The sequence below is a fragment of the Notamacropus eugenii genome, chromosome 1 (genome assembly GCF_028372415.1).
Source record: "Notamacropus eugenii isolate mMacEug1 chromosome 1, mMacEug1.pri_v2, whole genome shotgun sequence".
In the NCBI taxonomy this organism is placed as follows: Eukaryota; Metazoa; Chordata; class Mammalia; order Diprotodontia; family Macropodidae; genus Notamacropus; species Notamacropus eugenii.
The window spans coordinates 362,018,038-362,036,332 of NC_092872.1; the positions used below are offsets into that span (position 1 = coordinate 362,018,038).

The following is an 18,295-nucleotide window of genomic DNA, read 5'->3' on the forward strand; positions in this document are numbered from 1 at the left end:
CATGGGAGGATATTTTGGAAAAGCTCAAGTGGTCTTTGGAGCCATAGGGCACAGAATTCAATTGATTAAGATTCTAGAACTAAAAGGGGAACTTGGGTGGAGTCGAGGAAATGTGTACATCACCATGTAAGGACTGATGTAATAGGCTTCTGAGGTCAAAACAGTGAGACTTTAGCATGAGGTCTTGGATGTGAAAAGAATTCTTTTCCTGTTCTGGATGATGGTGAGGAAATATTCAGTTATTGAAATGGGTAGAACACTTAAAAGGTTGATTTAAAAAAATGTGTTGCAAAATAGAATTTTGATTTAAGAAATGGAAGAGGCCAAAGACTTGTAGATTATTCAGAAGTTTTATGCTATTATATCACATATATTTTCTGAGAAGAGCCATGGCAAGCACTGGAAAAAAACACCACAAAATGAAATTAAATGTATTTTATAAAATAAGAGACAACTAGTTAGAATTGTGACTCAGAATCAGCTGTCTTTGTGAAAGTTAGATTAGATGTCAATCAATATAAATTAGAAGAAGGGATAGTAATAGATTTAAACACTGGGAACATTTCAGTAGCTTCAGTCTAATTTTGGCAATCCATCAATGCCGAAAATTGGGAAATGAGAAAAAAACAAAAGATAATGACATTACGCATTTCCTACAGAAAGTTTACCAATTTAAAGCATTTCACAGTGAGGAAGCAGTGATAGTGATACCAAAAAGAAAAGAGTGTTAATGAAACATTTAAATTTATAGAAGATGGTATAGAAGGGAATACGAACAAATAGAATTCTGTTGATACTTCTGTGTTAAATTTCTTGTTATTTTTAAGAGACCTATCTTATAGAAATTCACTGTTTATTCTCTATGGAAATGTTTATGTTGAAGTTTGTTAAGTTTGCAATTAAAAAAAAGTAAGGAAAACTCAGTGGAGGAAAAAACCCTAAGTCTGTAGAAGGCTTGACATGAGATGCAACTAAGCCATATCACATCTCAACAGGACTCATATAAGAAACTAACCAAAGAGGTGGAAAAATGGACCATTTGTCAGAATTTTTATTAGTCTGTTTTCTTTGTCAGTGACAGTGGTATTTTCAAATTTGGATCCAAAATCTCAGGTCCCAGTGTGTATAAGAGAAAAACAGAAATGACTGAATTTGGAAAGGCAGGTTATTTAAAGGGAAGTTCACATTAAAGACATCCATTCTAGAGGTAATATAATCATCCTGTGGCACTAAGAAGCTATAGCATGTACAATGGCCACACCCTAGTAAACTGTTTTAGCAAATGAGCTAAACCAGGTTAAGGATAGCTGACAGACTTTTAAAACTGTTGGTGAGTTATGGGGGTGCCTACCCAAGTATGTGAAGACTTCTGGCAGAATGGGTAGATGAGAACAGTTTGTTACAGTGGCCATGAAGACAGCTAACACAAGTGCTGTGGAGTACTTAGACCTTGGTAAGACATCAGAGATAATAAAGTCATCCATTATATCCTGGGCTATTGACGTTTGTCCTGCCACCGTGCTTCGATGATTCTGGACCCTAGAAGAGTGAGGACTTGTTCAATTTTGCCTCACTTAAATCCATGTCACAAGCAAGTAAAGATACCATTTCGTTGTGATGTCATTGGTCTCCAAAAATGAAGGACAAATGACAACAACAAAGACATAGTCATGAAAAAAATTAATCATTTGTTTTACAAGATATTTCAACTTACGGAAGATACCAAAAAAAAATCATAGATGATACTGATTCCTGACAAAAGGATCTTGAGGGTAATAACTCCCATTTGTGTTTACTTTCTTATTTTTCTAATTTATATAGCTAATAGTCTACATATGTATTGAGTAAATTCTTTATTTCAAAAATGTGGGAACAGGATGATGAGAATAATGGAGGATTTCTGTTTTTCTGGTGTTTCAATCATGTCTTACTAATGGAGACCCCATTTAGGGTTTTCTTGACAAAGAAACTGATATGCTGTTTCCTTCTCCAATTCATTTTATAGATGCTGAAGCTGAGGCAAATAGGATGATTGCCTAGGGTCACACAAGTAGTGTCTAAGACTGGAGTTGATTTCAGGTTTTTCTGACTCCAGGCCTGGAACTCAGTCCACTGTGGTACCTCCCTGCCCTTGAAGGATATCTACCAGGGCCTCAGTCATGAAAGATGAAAAAATATGCTTAGGTAGTGTTCTCATTTGATGGAGAAAATACCTGTATTCATGAGATTATAGTTCCATTGCTGCAAAATAATGAAATATTGATATTTTGTCTTTTTTTGGCTATATGAGTCATTTAGTGCCATAGTCTCAGAATCAAATTTGCATGTGATCTCAGTACAGTAGAGAAGCAGGTACTTGTTTTAAGTAGGCAGCATCATATTGCATATGATAACCTATATTAAAGAAGTAATGGGAGGTAGTTGTGTGATCCTGGGTAAGTCACTTAACCCTGATTACCTTGCCAAAAAAAGATGTAGGAGTGGGAAGGAATATCATGAGAACACATGATCAACTGGGTGTGGTGGTACCCATTTGTAGTCCCTGTTGCTGGGGAGGCTAAGGCTGGATGACCTTTTGAGTTTGAAAATTCTAAGCTGTAGTAAGAATAAAGCTGATTGGGCGTTCTCATGAAGTCTGTGGCACCAATATGGTGAGCCCTCAGGTTGGGAAGTTACCAGGATGTCTAAAGAGAGGTGAATTGGTCCAGGTTGAAAAAATGGAGCAGGTCAGAGCTTCTATGCCACTATACATGTATGTGGTCACTGTACTTTTTTAGTCTGGGTAGTATTAGCGAGACTTAGTCAAAAAAAAAAAAAAGAAAATATGTTTAGAAAGATAGGAGTAGGGAAGCTGGAGAAAGAGAAAACATGGATCTTAATTCAACAATTTATTAAGCACTTGCTTTGTGCCACCTACTGTGCTAAGTGCTGAGAATTCAAAGAACAAACTTCTACCCTCAAGGGTAGGAATTATATTCTAGAATATTAAATCATATTCTAAAATATGAAATACATATGCAGATTATATTGAAGGTAACATTAGAAAGAAAGTTACTGATTGGTGGGGAAAACCAAAACAATCTGCAGAATCTAGTGCTTGAGCTGAGTCGTGAGATGCACCAAGCATTGTAACAGGTAGATGTGAAGAGGGAGAGCATTCCAGTAGTAGGAAATAGCCAGTGCAAAGGCATGGAGACAGAAAATGGAATGTCATGTTTGAGGAATGATAGTTGCCTGTATAATGTGTAAGAAGATTGGAAAACTAGGAAGTGGTCAGATTGTAAATAGCTTTATTAACTTGTATGGGATTGAAGCTTAAGGGCAAGACCTGGGCCATATATATAGATCTCAGAGTCACTACTATAGAAATGATCATTAAACCCCTGGGGTTGATGAGATCATTAAAAGAGAGAAAAGAGATAAAGCCTTGAGGGATATCCACGTGTAGTGGGCATGCCATGAATGAAATGCCAACAAAAAAGACAGAGGTCATTAAAGAGGTAGGAAGTGAACCAAGAGAAACGTTAAAATAAAAATTAGAGGAGAGAGTATCCAGGAGATGAAGATCAATAGTCTTAAATGTGGCGGAGAGCTCTAGAAAGATGAAGATTGAGGAAAAACTATTAGATTTGACAATTAAGAGCTCATTGATAACTTTTGAGAGTGACTTTAATTGAATGATGATTTCAGAATCCAGATTGCAAAAGGTTTTGAAGAGGAGAGGAGATGAAATGGAGGCATGGTCTTTCAATGACTATTTCAAGGCATTTAACTGAGAAGGGGTGAAAGGGCGTAGGATAATTGTTATTGAGAATGGTGTGCTCTCATGAGGGCTTTTCCTTTTTTTAAAGAGTGAGTGAATATGGTATGATTATAGGTATCTGGAAAAGAAACAGAAGGAAGAGGAGGAGGAGTGTGTGTGTGTGTGTGTGTGTGTGAAAGGGATGGATATAATCTGTTAGAGAAGGTAGAGGGATTTTGTGAAAGGATTAGCATTGGAGTCTGGGGTAGAGGAGATAGTAGAGGATAATATGGGAAGTATGAGAAGTGGAGAATGGCCTCTTGGCAAACAACCTCAATTTTTTTCAGTAAACTCTGAGACCAGTTTCTCAGCTGAGAGGAATGATGGAAGAGATTACATGGGAGACTTGAAGAAAGAAGTGAATATTTGGAGGAGTCACTGTGTTTAGTGGAATATTGACTCAGTTAAGGAGGAATAGAAGGATTTCGCCTTAGGATTGTGAAGACCCAATTGATATTGGATACTAATAAAGGGTTTATGATATTATAAAGAAAAACACCTTTGAAAGAAGTGCACAATGACCTACCACTGTTCTAGTGGACCAGTGATGAAGCATACTATCTGCTTCCTGACCAATAGGTGTTGGATGTGAGATGCAGAATGTGATATACATTTTTGGATATTTAGTACATGAATTGTTTTTGATTATGCCTGTTTTTTTTTTAATTTGGTTTTGCTTATATGTTTAATGGGAACTTTGTCTTTTTTTTTTGTTTGTTTAAATCTGGGGCAGGATTTAGGGTGGAGCAAAGGAGAAAAGAGAGGCCTGAGTGATAGAAATGTCAAAAAAGGAAGAAAACAAATTAGAGGGTCATTGAAATATTTATCAGAATACACAGAAGAGTATGGTTTGATGGGCACACAGAAACAATATAGTGCTTTAAAACTAACATGTTGAATTATATTCTTAAAAAAAGAGAAGCAGTTTGTAATAAAGATTTATGATTTTATAAACTATCCTTTTTTCTGTGCTTTACATATTTAGGGTGTCCTTGAAGCCTTAGTTCAGTTTTTAAGTTAATAAGCTTAAAACTAAAGCTAATAGACTTAAAACGGAACTGAGACTTCTAACTATTATTTATCAAGTACAGAGAAAATAAAAAAATCATTTAAAAAGATTAGATAGATTTTTGGTATACTCATTGAGCAGGGTTTAATGACTTCTTTTAGTTCTGTTCTGTAGCACATGACTAGGAATAGAGGAAGATTGTGGAAGAATCTAGGATTAAGTTTTAGCAAGGCTTGAGGCCAAGGGCTAAGAAGTTTGTGAGTAGAGGATAATGTAGAGTTGAATTGGTTCACCAAGAAGTTAAGATTGAGAAAGGTGGAGAGTATGAAAACAAAACAGGGGTTATGGCCTGGGAGGGAGTAATGAGGGTTGGAGGTTGTGGTGAGGATGAAGAATAAGTTTAGGATTGTAAGGCAAAGAGAGATGGGATGATAAGGGAATTTTGGCATTCTTGAATCCAGAAATGGAACCACTTGTGACTGACGGCAAGGTAACAATCTTAGAACATAGTTGAAATGGAATGGAGGAATAGGTCATAGAAGAACTATGAAGTTAGGATATTTGAAGGAATATCAGCATGTAAGAAGTATGATGTATATAGTCTCGTAGACTTTTGACTGAATCCAAGTTTTACAGAACAAATCCTTTAATTAAGGGGATTTGTTCTGTGAAGTTTGGATTCAGATGACCTGAGGCATATTGAATGGGATCTTCTGTAGAAGCCTTATTGCAGGTCTTTGATAGGAATTACACTGGATGAGAAGGATTAGATATATGGGTCGTGATCTTCACACCTGGAAAAGGGTATCTCTATTGATGGAATTCTGGTTTCATTGAACTACTGAATTATTTTTTTCCCTCTACTTACTAAAATATTTCTCCAATACAAAAAAATTATTATTTTTATAATAATGTACATTTCTAAGCTTCAACTATGGAATCATTTACAATGTGCCAACTTATTTTAAAAATTAGACTCTGTGCATTTACAATGAAATTAACAAAGTATATTTTTTCCCAGAAGAAGAAGTTTTCTTCTCCATGGCTGATATGGATATGTCCCATAGTCTCTCATCTCTTCCTCCTCTTGGAGATCCCCCAAATATGGATCTTGATCTCTCCTTAACTAGTACATTCACAAATACTCCAGCAGGATCGCCGTTGAGTGCCACTGTGGTAAATTATAACTTATTCTGGTTATTGTGTTGTTGTTACTGTGTTCTTTAAAAATTATGCATTTTTGTCCTGCAACTGTGTTTTTCTATTATAGCTTCAGCCAACTTGGGGTGACTTTCTTGATCATCAGAAAGAGGAACAACCAATCAAAGGACCTCCATTTTCATCCAACTTAATTCACCAGACAACTTTACAAAGGACTTGTAAGTAAAATAGAAGTGACTTTTTTTACTTATTCTTTCCTTTCTGTAATCTTCCAATTGAAAATCTTTTATTTATTTACAAATTACCATTGCTTCTGCTTTCACGTTCTCATCATGATGCAAAATGTTAGTTTAGGCAATTGAGTATAATTTGTGAAGAAAATGAAGCAGTTTATCTATTAATTGTATATTATCTTAACAGATATCTGTTAAATATTAATATTTTTAGTGAAAACATACACCATAAGAAATTACATTTTTATATTACAGTGTAGGAGTCTTAACCATCTGATTTTTGTTTTACTGTTTATACTTTCCTTGAAAGAGAACCTCAGGTTTCTTCTCTGCAAACTTTAATTGAAATAAACAAGGCATAAAGGAAGATTTGGTGAGCAGATTTTGGTTAATCCTTAACTTTTTTCAATACTTTTTTTTAAAATTGCAAAAGCCTTGTTTATACATTTACTCCTGTAACATATTCTTTCCTACCTCAAGTATCATGGACCCTGGATATGAGATACAGATGGATAACTGAATTTCTTTTCTTTAAAAAAAATATTTCCTGGCACCACTTAAACTGTTGTGATCATTTTTTTTTTTTAAGTTACTACATGAGTAAATGTTTTACACATTTTGATGTTGTATATTGCTATTGAAAATTAAATTTATAGCAAATAATTTTGAAACTTATTGTGTGTTTCAGCTCTTCCTTCCAGATCTGTTTCATTGGATGAGTCCAAGCCTGAACTTATTTTTAGATTAGCTGTAGGAACTTTTTCAGCCTCTGTACTTCACATTGATCCTTTATCACCACCTGAAACTTCTCTGAACCTTAATCCATTGACTCCAATGGCATTATCTTTCTTTACTTGCATTGAAAAGATTGATCCAGTAAGATTTCTGGCAAATGATTTTGCATCCTTCAGAGAAGTATTTGCAGAGGCTTGTTCCCATGACCACCTTAGGTATGTGTAGTTCTAAAATTTTGCTGTTTGGAGTAAGTAAAGAACTAAGTAGTAATCTTTTAAGTAAGCTTTGTAATTTATTGCAATTCATATTTTAAATTCAACTTTTAAGTACAAATGAATGGAAAATGAATGTTACAGTGTATGTTGGAATCTGATATTTGGGCTTTTCAGGAATAGAAGTCTTGTATGAATATAATATAGAATCTAGATTTTCCAGTGTCTCCCCTACCTTGGTTTCATGCCATCTCTATTTTAAGATATCATTCTTCATGCTTTGATGCCATTCCAGCTAGTACTCTATAGCACTCACTGTAATGGACAAATGGTACAGATTTAGTGAAAGAAGCAAAAAATGATGACTTAAAACTTGCATTGGTCAGAAGCAATAAGTGGGTTGAGGACATGCCTACAATCGTAGTTTCTTACTCTTGATGTAGAGGCTAAACTAGGTAGCTACAGTAAACATTTTAAATTATACTTAGTATAATAATAACTATGATCAGCACTGTCTAGTGCTCAGTAATTTAGAACACCTAAATTGAAGAGAGAAAAGTTATTTTTGCCATTTATTTTTTGATCATTTAATATGTAAAACATTAATTTTATATCAAAGACTAAATTTCTCTTTTCCCCCCATTTTCCCCTCACTAGTTTATAAAATTTATGTTGACTGGCTACATTTGCCACTTACCAGTCTTAATGATCTTTACCTTCTCTGTATCCCTAGTTTAAAAGGAATACAAGTCTAACTTCAGAAACCATAAGAAAAAGCAATAGAAAGGAGCAATAGAGCTTATAAAATGACATTTATGTCTTACATGACAAACTTTGATCTGATTTGATTCTTTAACCTAAAAACACATAATTTGAGAAGCTATCAAAAAGTATCTTATTTTTTTTTACTTTTGAAAATAAATATATATTGCAGTATAAATGTTGATAAAGTAATAGAGGAGAAGTATATCTATCTGGGATAATAATTGTTCACTAGCAAGCATAGGGAGGCAGTTTTTCATCCTGTGAAAAAGAATGAGCATTTTGACTTTATATTTAACATCTTCAGAAATGTTAGCAATGATAACAGCTGAAAAGTGTCAGACTTGGCATATAAGTTGATATTTAATGGCATTTGTGGTATATGAGAGTAAATAAGACATTCATGTTGTTCTTGCCCTCAGGGAGCTTGAAATTCTGTAGGTGAGAGAGAAAAATACATAGATAACTATGAGGCAGGTGCTATAAAAGAGGAGTAAGATAAAAAGATTATCAAGTTCAGGGGTGTGAAGGATCAAAAATAGTGATACTGTGGGTGTTCTTGGCAAGTCTGAGTTATCAGCTATGTAGTTTATATTCTCAAGTAGGTGGATTTTTTCAAATATTGTATTTTTCACAACAGATTTATTGGTACTGGCATCAAAATGTCCTATGAACAAAGGCAAAGATCAGCTTCTCAGTATTGTAGTACTGATATGTCAGTTGGGCAAATGGAGCTTTTGGAGTGCCTTTTTCCTACTGATTCTCAAACTGTTTCTACACACTACACAGAGGTATGATACTTTTATTTAACCTTTTATTTCTAATCACATTAGGTATTTGAAAAGAGATCTTCATAAAGATCAAAATTTATTTTTCCGGAAGTGTATAGAATGTGGCATGTATAAAAGAAGTAATAAATTTTTGTTTCATGTATATATAATGTATTTTTATAAAATGACTTTTTTAAGGGACATCATAGGAATCTGCGAAAGTTTTTCATTGAACTTCCTTATCCTTGGGTGCCAGATGAGAGGAAAAAAAAAACTTTTCACATCACTTATCTTCAAAGTAGCTTTAGCTAAATTTTTAGAATGTAGGTCTGGACATATATAGACATATATTTAGAAGTACAAGGGACCTTAGAGATCAACCATTCCAATGTACTTAGGAAAGTAAGACCCAGAGTGTCTTTACTCAAGATCATTATTAACCAAACAATGATTATTTTAAATATATTGATTTAAGTTTCTAATTCCTCATCATTGCACCAGAGATGCCGAATTCTCGAAAGGCAGTGGAGCACAAGCTATGGCAAGTCCCACCAATCTTTAAATATGGTCCAGGCATGTACTTTGTGCCTGTTATCTAAGAACCAGCTTAAGTTCAGAGATGCTCATCACTAGAGGATTGGCTATCAGGTATTAAATATTTTTTGCTACAGTAACTTCTTAAATCGTCTTCTAAGGTGTGGAGGGTTAATGATCTCTGTCAGTAAAAATGGAAGAATAACTTAGATGTGTGAAACCATAGATCCATGAAATATCAAAGTATAGAATCATAATGATTCACTCATATATCACTGTACAATTTATGATACCCTATACTCATACCTACTCTGTGAGGTACATAGAAGAATTATTACCCTTTTACTGATGATGCTCAGAGAGATTAATTGACTTTATTATGGTTATACAGTGAGTAAATGGCAGAGCTCCGAATCAAATTCAGACCTTCTCACTGCTAAGCTTCTGCTTTTTCTACCATATTATCCTACTTTTCAAAGTAGAACAAATGATTTAGAAAAGAATTGCAGTCTTTCACAATTTAATGCATAGATTCGGTGCTGTGTTCATGATTTAAACAATGAATTCATATTTTTCATTTGGCCACTGTTACTTTTCCTCATATTTTTTGAAATTTACTGAAGTTATTTTTTTATGACATGAGACAATGAAGACTGAGAAATATTCTGTGATACTTTAGAAAAATGAGTAAAAGATTTCAGGATATATATCATTCATAGTTAAATATTTACATTTAAATAAACACATATTTAAATATATAGTTAAATTTGTTGCTTTTTATTTTTAGCTTTTAAGGTTCCATTCCAAAAAAGGAAGTGATCTACATCCCTCAACATGTCTTCAGCTTCATTATAAACATTCTGACAACAGAGGACCTCAAGTAAGTTTTACTTTTGATTTAATATCAAATTTTACTTTTTCTCATTTGAAATAGAGAAGAATTATCAGACTACTTATTCGTGTCTTTTGCTTATGATTATTTTATTGGGATTGGAATAATAAAATGATAATATTTATAAAATGCTCTGCAAACTTTAAGGAGCTCTGTACATGCTAGGTATTATTATGTTGTTATTATTGTCACTGTTATTTTGCTGGTGACATTATTAATATTTTCTTCTTTTTAGGGCAGTCAGGCACGACTTAGTTCAGTTCCTCAGAAAGCAGAATTACTTATCAAATTAAATCCAGTGTTTTGTGAACTAGATATTAGTATTGTGGATAGGTTAAATTCCTTGCTTCAACCGCAGAAACTTACCACAGTGGAAATGATGGCTTCTCACATGTATACGTCTTACAACAAACATATAAGTCTGGTAAGTGTCTAAAATATTACAATCCAAATGCATTAAGTGTATTTATAGCTAGCTGCAATTGTCTTTTATGAAGACATGGGAATTTCTTGGCTCTTGCAAATACTATTTATTCAGCAACAGCTGTTGTTGGAAGCTACATGAATGGCAGAGTAGGGAAGAAATGGACTTCATCCTTTAGGGAACATCCTGAATGCTGTGAATTGTTGTTTTTTCCTTTTTTGTCCTGAACTGTGATTTCACTAGAACATCTAGTTAGGAAACTCCTTCTACCAATGCAGATCAGTAACTTTTATGCAACCAGTCATCTTAGGGGACAGAGAGGCTTAATGTCTTCTCCAGGGTCATGTGGTCAATGCCAGGGACTATTGAACCCAGCCAGATCTTCCTTACTTTAAGGCTGACCTTTCACCACTGTGATGTCTAATTCTATAACAGTGATCCATCTTTTACCAACAAATCAAAACAATCAAGTATGGATAAAGAGATATTTAGTAGGTTCATTCCCTGGAAAGCAAAGGGAAGTTTTAATAATTTGATCACTCAAGAATTGGCCAACTCTTGGACCAAGTGCAGACACTGTTAAGTCAGCTTCAAGGAAACATAAGGACAAATTTCTCTTTTACTGGGAATTTTTTTTTTTAGTATATTTTCGTGTATAAGTTATCTAAGTAGCTCTCTTAAGTCAGTGTTCTTTATTATTTGTTTGTCATTAATTCTTGTTCAATTAAGACACTCAGGACAAGGTGTTTGCCCACTACTAGAAGTGGTTTGAAAATTTTGCCCTTGGTGTCTTACTGTCCATCAGAGGCTCTGATCCTTCATTCTAACATGTAACTTTGCAGCATAAAGTAAGGTAGTTGTGTGACATGAAAGCTGAATTTTTTGGTAATGAAATATGCACCTTTATGAAAGAGATGTTGATAAAGAGTCTGAGAATGAGAGGTCCTGAATGGAGAGGGGACCACCTGCATTTCTGCAGAGATCCATGGAAAGTGTAAGTATTTAAAAAGTGTCCCTTATTTTGCCCCTATTGTCACATGTTGTATTCTCAATAGCTGTCTGTGTTACCTATCTCTGGTGTCAAATCAAACCCTAAATGAGTCATGGCTATTGGTAATATAGGTTTTCAGTAGTTAGCTGCTGTAGCCAAATGATGTGGAAAGAACTTTCTTGAGGGTTATGTTTTTTTCTAAAAGTAGATTAGGAATTTAGAAATAGAGTAGATGAGTATTAAAATGAGAAAAAAGAAAAATATATAAGGGAAAGGCTAATAAGAGCTAGGACATAAAAGGTAGGCTTAAAACCTAATGTTCATTCTGATGTAGAAAAATAAGATTTATTTCTTAAATGACAAAACATATGGAATTGATTTGGGTTGTTGAATTCTTTTCCCTATATGTTTTCCTTCTGTGTCTTTTGTCAGTGATGCACATCCTATAATATCAAAGAGGAATTTTATTTCAAATTGTTCAAAAATTCATTTCATATATAATTGGAAATTTTTAAAGCCTTTTCTGTGTAATTTTACTGACTGATATTTTTTGTTCCTTTTAAAAATAACATCAGAAATTGTGATGCTTAAATGTTTTTAATATTATCCACATCCATTTCCAGACTAAAACAAATACAGTAAATAGATTAGTTATATGAATTTATTCCACGTTAAAATTCTGCTTTAAAAAATGTTGGATTTTTAGTTTTGTTCTAGCAGTTTTGTGATGTTGGCATTGCATTATGCATTATAGTATACTGAAGAAATGGATAATTAAATCCTTTATACAAACCTTATGTAGGCCTAAATTTGTGAAATTTGAGCAGGGCATATTTTAACAGATAATTTAAAAATTCTTTTAAAATGTTTTTTTAAAATTATAAATTAGATGATCATTAGCACGCATTGACATTTCCGTGTACAGAGAAGGCCAGAAAAAGAAGATTGTTTGTGCATGAAGCCATCAGTCTTTAGTTAACAACTTTAAAATATGTGTGTGTATGCATGTGTATGTATGTGTATTATTTAGCATGGTATTACCAACTTTCCTGCATGTGTTTCCTTAAGAATTATTTCTATTCTGTGTTTTTTAAATATTGCATTGGCATATTTTTTGTTTTTTCTCTCTTATCCCATTGTTATCCTCTCAAATCTCCCCTCCCCCACAGTAAAATAAGAGCCCTCTATTGTAACCAATAACTATAGTAAAAAAAAAACAACAAATGTGTACGTAAGTATACGTCTTGTTCTGAACCTACATTTCCATCATCTCTCAGCCACGACTTAGTAGGTTTGCTTCTTCAAAGTTCTTCATTCTTTGAAAGTTGTCTTCTTTTATATTGTTATAGTCAGTATATAAAATTTTTTATTGGTTCTTCTCACTTCACTCTGAAGCAGTTTATACCAGTCTTCCAAGTTTCTCTGAATCCGTCCCTTTATCATTTATTATTGGACAGTAATATTTCATTACATTTATATACCATCATTTGTTCAGTCATTTCTAAATTGATATATACAAGTTTCTATTTCTTTGCTACAACAGAATGTGCTGCTATAAATATTTTTGTATGTATGGATTCTTTTCTCTCTGACCTAAATGTCTTTGGAATATTTTGGCAAGTAGTGTTATCACTGAGTCAGAGGATACAGGTTAGCAACTTTTGGGGTATAGTTCCAAATTGCTATCTAAAATTGGTGGACTACTGCATGGATTTTTACCAGCAGGCATTGTTGCCTTTCTATACGGACCCTTCACAATTGTCTTTTTCCTTTTTTGCTAGTTGAGAAAGTGTGAGGTAGAGTTTCTTGAGTAGTTTTACATTTGTTTATCTTCTGATTAATGATTTGGAGGACTTTCCTCATATGGTTGTTTATAACTTCTATTCCTTCCCTTGAAAGCTATCTTTTCATATGCTTTCGCTACTCATTTATCTGTTGGGCAATAGCAGCTGTTTTTTTTTTTTTTTTGTAGTTACATTAGTTCCTTATATAGTATGTCTTGTTTATCAGACCTTTATAAGAAAACTTTGCTACAAAGATTTTTCCAGTTGCAACTCTTTCCCTCCTAATTCTTACTATGTTGTTCTTGTTTGTGCACAATTTTTGAATTTTATATAATCAGACTTGTCCATTTACTCTCCTGTGATTCTCTATCCTTTGTTTGATCCAGAAATCTTCCTCTAACTATATTTGTGAAAGGTCCATCTTCTAAGTTGTTTATATATTTTTTATAGTAGGTTATATCTACATGTAGAGCTTGTTGTGTTATATATTGTGAGATGCTAATCTAAGTAATTTCTTTGGGACTGCTTTTTTTCTTGAATTTAAAAATCCGACCTCTCCATCCCATTTTTTCCCTGAGAGAACACAAGAAAAACAAAATCTCTTTTACAAACATGCATAGCCAACCAAAACAAATTTCTGCATTGGTTATGTCCAAAAATTTCTGTACATCCTGTGTTTTCTTGTGTTTTAATAGGAATGAGCATTAAATTTGTCAAAAGCTTTTTCTACATCTATTGATATAATCATTTTTTTTGTTATTCATTTAGTCAATTGTGTTTATAGTTTTCTTAATATTCAACCAGCCCTACATTCTAGTATAAACCCCACCTTGATCGTAGTTTATGATCTTTGTGATATATTGCATTAATCTCATTTTTAATGTGTTATTTAAAATTTTTGCATTAATATTCATTAAGGAAAATAGCATATTGTGTTCTTTCTGGTTTTTTTGCTCTCCCTGATTTAAGTATCAAAACTATATTTATGTCATAGAAGGAATTTGGTAGAATTCCTAGAATTATTTTTTTCAAACAGTTTATATTTTGTATTAGAATTAATTGTTCTTTAAATGTTTGGTAGAATCCATTTGTAAATCTATCTGGTTCTGGAGGGTTTTTTTTCTTCAGATATTCTATTTCCTCTTTTGTTTATCTGGGTAATTTATATTTTTGTAATTATCCATTTCATTAGGACTGTCACTTTTATTGGCATATGGACAAAGTAGCACCTAATGATTTAATTTCATCTTCATTGTTGTATTCACCCTCTTCATTTTTGATATTATGGAATATGATTTTTTTTTTAAAATCAGGTTAGTAGTTTTCTAATTTGATATTTTTTATCCCCTATAAAATGAGTTCCTAGTTTTATATTAGTTCAGTGGTTTTTTTTATTTTCTGTTTTATTAATCTCTCCTTTGGTTTTCAGGATTTCTATTTTGGTTCTTTATCAGAGATTTAAAATTTTTTCTTTTTCTAGTTTTTTAGCTATGTGCCCAAATTCATTGTTCTATTCTCTCTCCTTTATTCGTGCAAGTGTTTTTTGCACCAATACAAATTTTCCCCTAAGTACTTCTTTGGATTCATCCCACAAATTTTGGTATGTTATTTCGTTGTTGTCATTTTTATGAAATTATTGATTGCTTCTAAGTGATTTATTCTTTGATTGACTCTTTTTTAGGACTGGGTTATTTAGTTTCCAATTAATGCCTAAGAGTATTTTATGGAAATCTCAGACAAGTTAGGTGTCACATGGAGGTCAGAAGTGATACAAGGACATTCTCAAGGTCTTTTTGAAGAACTTTCATATCAATTGGGAGACATCGGAAACACTGGCACAGGACCATCCAGCCTGGCGTGCCTGCTTCAAAGAAAGTGTTATATACTCTGTGAACAAAGCAGAATTGCAGTAGCTTAGTGAAATGTGAGATGTGCAAATTTAGAACCATCTCCATTCTGAATGTTCATATGGACATATGTGCCTAACCTGTGGTAGAGCCTTCTAAGCTTGTATTTGTTTGATTGGCCACAGTCATACACATACTATACTATACCTGAACCCCAACATAATGATGTCATTTTGGTCCTCTTTGAGTGTGAAGGACAACCACCAATGCCACCTTTAATCTACCATCCCTGTTATCACTGTCCCCATCCCCTCTTTCTTTCCCCTCCTAATTTTTTGTTGCAGAAGATGAATTTGTGTACCCTACTATGTGATTATGTGTGTGTATGTATGTGTGTGTGTATGCATATGTGTGTGTATATCTCTATCTATCTATCTATCTATCTATCTATCTATCTAGCTCTAGATAGATAGATAGATAGGTATATCCCCACCTCAAACCAATTTGGGTGACAGTGATGTTCAAGTGTTGCCTGCTCTCCTTCCCTGCTGCCATTTTGTCCTTCATTGTAAAAATTCTTTCTTGTGCACCTGTTATATATGATATAATTTTCCTCATCTTCCTCTCTCTCTCTCCTCCCCTCTCTCTCCTAGTACATCTGTCCCTTTTCTTCTTTTGAGATTGTCTTAGTGCAGTAGACACATTCATGGTCTCTGTCTAAGCAGACTACCTTAATGATGATAAAGTTCTCACATGTATCATTTTCGCATGGGAGTTATGTGAAGTAATTTCACTGTATTATATTCCTTATGATATCTCACTCGTTAACTTTTTCTGTTCCTCTTGATTCTTGTGTTTAAATGTCAGATTTTCTATTCAGCTTGGTTCTTCTCATCAGGGATGCTTGAAAGTTCTTCATTTCTTAAATATCTATTTGTCCTCTGTAGGATTATACTTAGTTTTGCTGGGTATGTTAGTCTTGGTTGTAATCCTATTTCTTTTGACTTCAGAAATATTGTATTTTAAGTCTACTCCTTTGTAAAGATAGCTGCTAATTTTTGTGTGGTCCTGATTGTGGTTCCATAATATATGAATTTTTTTTTTCCTGGCTGGTTGCAGATTTTCTACTTGATGTGGGAGCTCTGGAATTTTGCTGTCATATTCCTAGGAGTTTTTATTTTGGAATCTCTTTCAAGAGATGATTAGTAGATTCTGTTTTAGTTTTGCCCTCTACATTTAAAATATTGGAACAGTTCTCTTTTGTAATTTCTTCAAATATGACGTCTAGTCTCTCTTTTTGATTATGACTTTTAGGTAGTCTAGTAATTCTTAAGTTACTTCTCTCCAGTCTATTTTCTAGGTTAGTTGATTTTCTGATGAGATATTTCATACTTCTATTTTTTTATTCTTTTGTCTTTATTTTATTGTTTCTTGATGTTTCATGGAGTCATGGCTTTCATTTGACCAATTCTGATTTTTAAGGAGTTATTTTCTTTTGTGAGGTTTTTGTACCTCTTTTACCATTTGACCAATTTCAACTTTCTTTTTAGATTTATTTATTTTTTGTTTTTAATATTCATTTTCATAGATCTTGAGCTTCAAATTGTCTCCCCATCTCTCCCCTCCCCCCACCCCAAAACACAATGCATTCTGATTACCTCTTCCCCCAGTCTGCCTTCCCTTTTGTCACATCCCTCCCTTCCCTTATCTCCATCTTCTCTCTTTTCTTGTAGGGCAAGATAGATTTCTTTACCCCATTACCTGTATTTCTTATTACCCAGTTGCATGTAAAAACAATTCTCAACATTCATTCCTAAAACTTTGAGTTTCAAGAGCCAATTTCAATTTTTAAAGAGGTATTTTCTTTGGTATTGTGCTTTTACCAAGTTATTAATCTTTTCTTAATTTTCTTTCATAGTTCACATTTATTTTTCTCATTTTTTCCTTCACCACTCTTGATTTTCTTCAAAATAATTTCTTTCTCTTTAGCTCTTCTAGAAATTCTTGTTGGCTTGTGTTCAGTCTCCATTTTTTTTCCTTTGAGACTTTGTGTTTTTTTCATGTCATTGTCGTCTTCTGAATTTGTATGTTGCTTTTCTGTCACCATAGTTGCTTTTTTATGGTCAGACTCTTTTTTTTGTTGTTTGCTCATTTTTCCATTCTGTTTCTTGAGTTGGGCGCTGCTCATTGCAGGAGTGGGATTTGGTAGGAATGATTGGCTTGACCTTTTGTCTTTTATATCCTGCTTTCATAGCTGGATCTAATGGTGTATAAGTTTTTAGTGTCTCCAGAGTGGTGTGTTGTGGGAAGAAGTCTTTTCACTGCCTGTCTTGGTCTGAGCTTTAGTTCTTACTTGTGTGGGAACCTTTCTCTTGTGACTATGCATCTCTACCCTGAAATTGCAACCTGGAATTGGGTAATGGGTGATAGATCTGCCAAATGGTACTTGATCTTGCTCTTGTTCCCAGTGTTGGAACGGTATTTTCCTGGGACCTCTTTCTGACCAGATGTTCTGTCGTTTTACTATCCATGAGTACTGCTGCTGCACCACAACCCCACAGTCAGTGCTTCTTTGGCCATACTCTGCTTCCATGGTGTTGCACTCTTGGCCATCCCTCACCCCAGTGTCTGCAGAACTTTCATTCTGTCTTTCTAAATGGCCCTGAGCTGGGAAAATCACTCACTGTGACTTTTCTTGAGAATAGAGAATTCTTTTTGGTGTTTTGTGTGGTCATTTTATAGGCAAAGTTTCGAGAAAAATTTGACAGTTATTTCCTTTTACTCTGCCATCTTAACCTCTGCCTTTTCTCTACTCCTATCTGTTTTGTCTTATGTAGTTACCTCTGTCTCTTGTTTAGTAAAGAATACATCTACCCATAGCTGTGAGATATATATATATAACCTGTGTCTTATCTAATTTTTTTAGAGGGTCAGTTTTCTTTTAAGGCTTTTTAAAATAACATTTGTAGGCTCCTTTTTTTTGAATACTTCAATTTTCTTTTTATTTTTTAATAATTTTTTGTGTTGTGTGGAATCATTGACTTCTGCTTGGTTCATTCTGATTTTCTAGGAATTTGTTGCTTGAGCAAGATTTTGTATTGTATCAAGCTTTGATATCCCATTCCAATTCTTTCTTCCA

General features: G+C 33.7%; 1 protein-coding gene across 5 annotated transcripts in view; it reads left to right on the plus strand.

Annotated features, from left to right (window-relative positions):
- Positions 1–18,295, plus strand: part of ATG2B (autophagy related 2B) — a 141,728-nt gene that overhangs the window by 46,972 nt on the left and 76,461 nt on the right. For 4 of the 5 annotated variants that reach the window (XM_072630300.1, XM_072630302.1, XM_072630304.1 and 1 more), the window contains 6 exons: positions 5,833–5,987; positions 6,082–6,190; positions 6,894–7,155; positions 8,555–8,705; positions 10,006–10,098; positions 10,346–10,534. In XM_072630300.1, coding sequence (XP_072486401.1) covers positions 5,833–5,987; positions 6,082–6,190; positions 6,894–7,155; positions 8,555–8,705; positions 10,006–10,098; positions 10,346–10,534 — 959 coding nt within the window. The remainder of the gene's footprint in view (positions 1–5,832; positions 5,988–6,081; positions 6,191–6,893; positions 7,156–8,554; positions 8,706–10,005; positions 10,099–10,345; positions 10,535–18,295) is intronic. The other variant, XM_072630301.1, reaches the window with a different exon arrangement.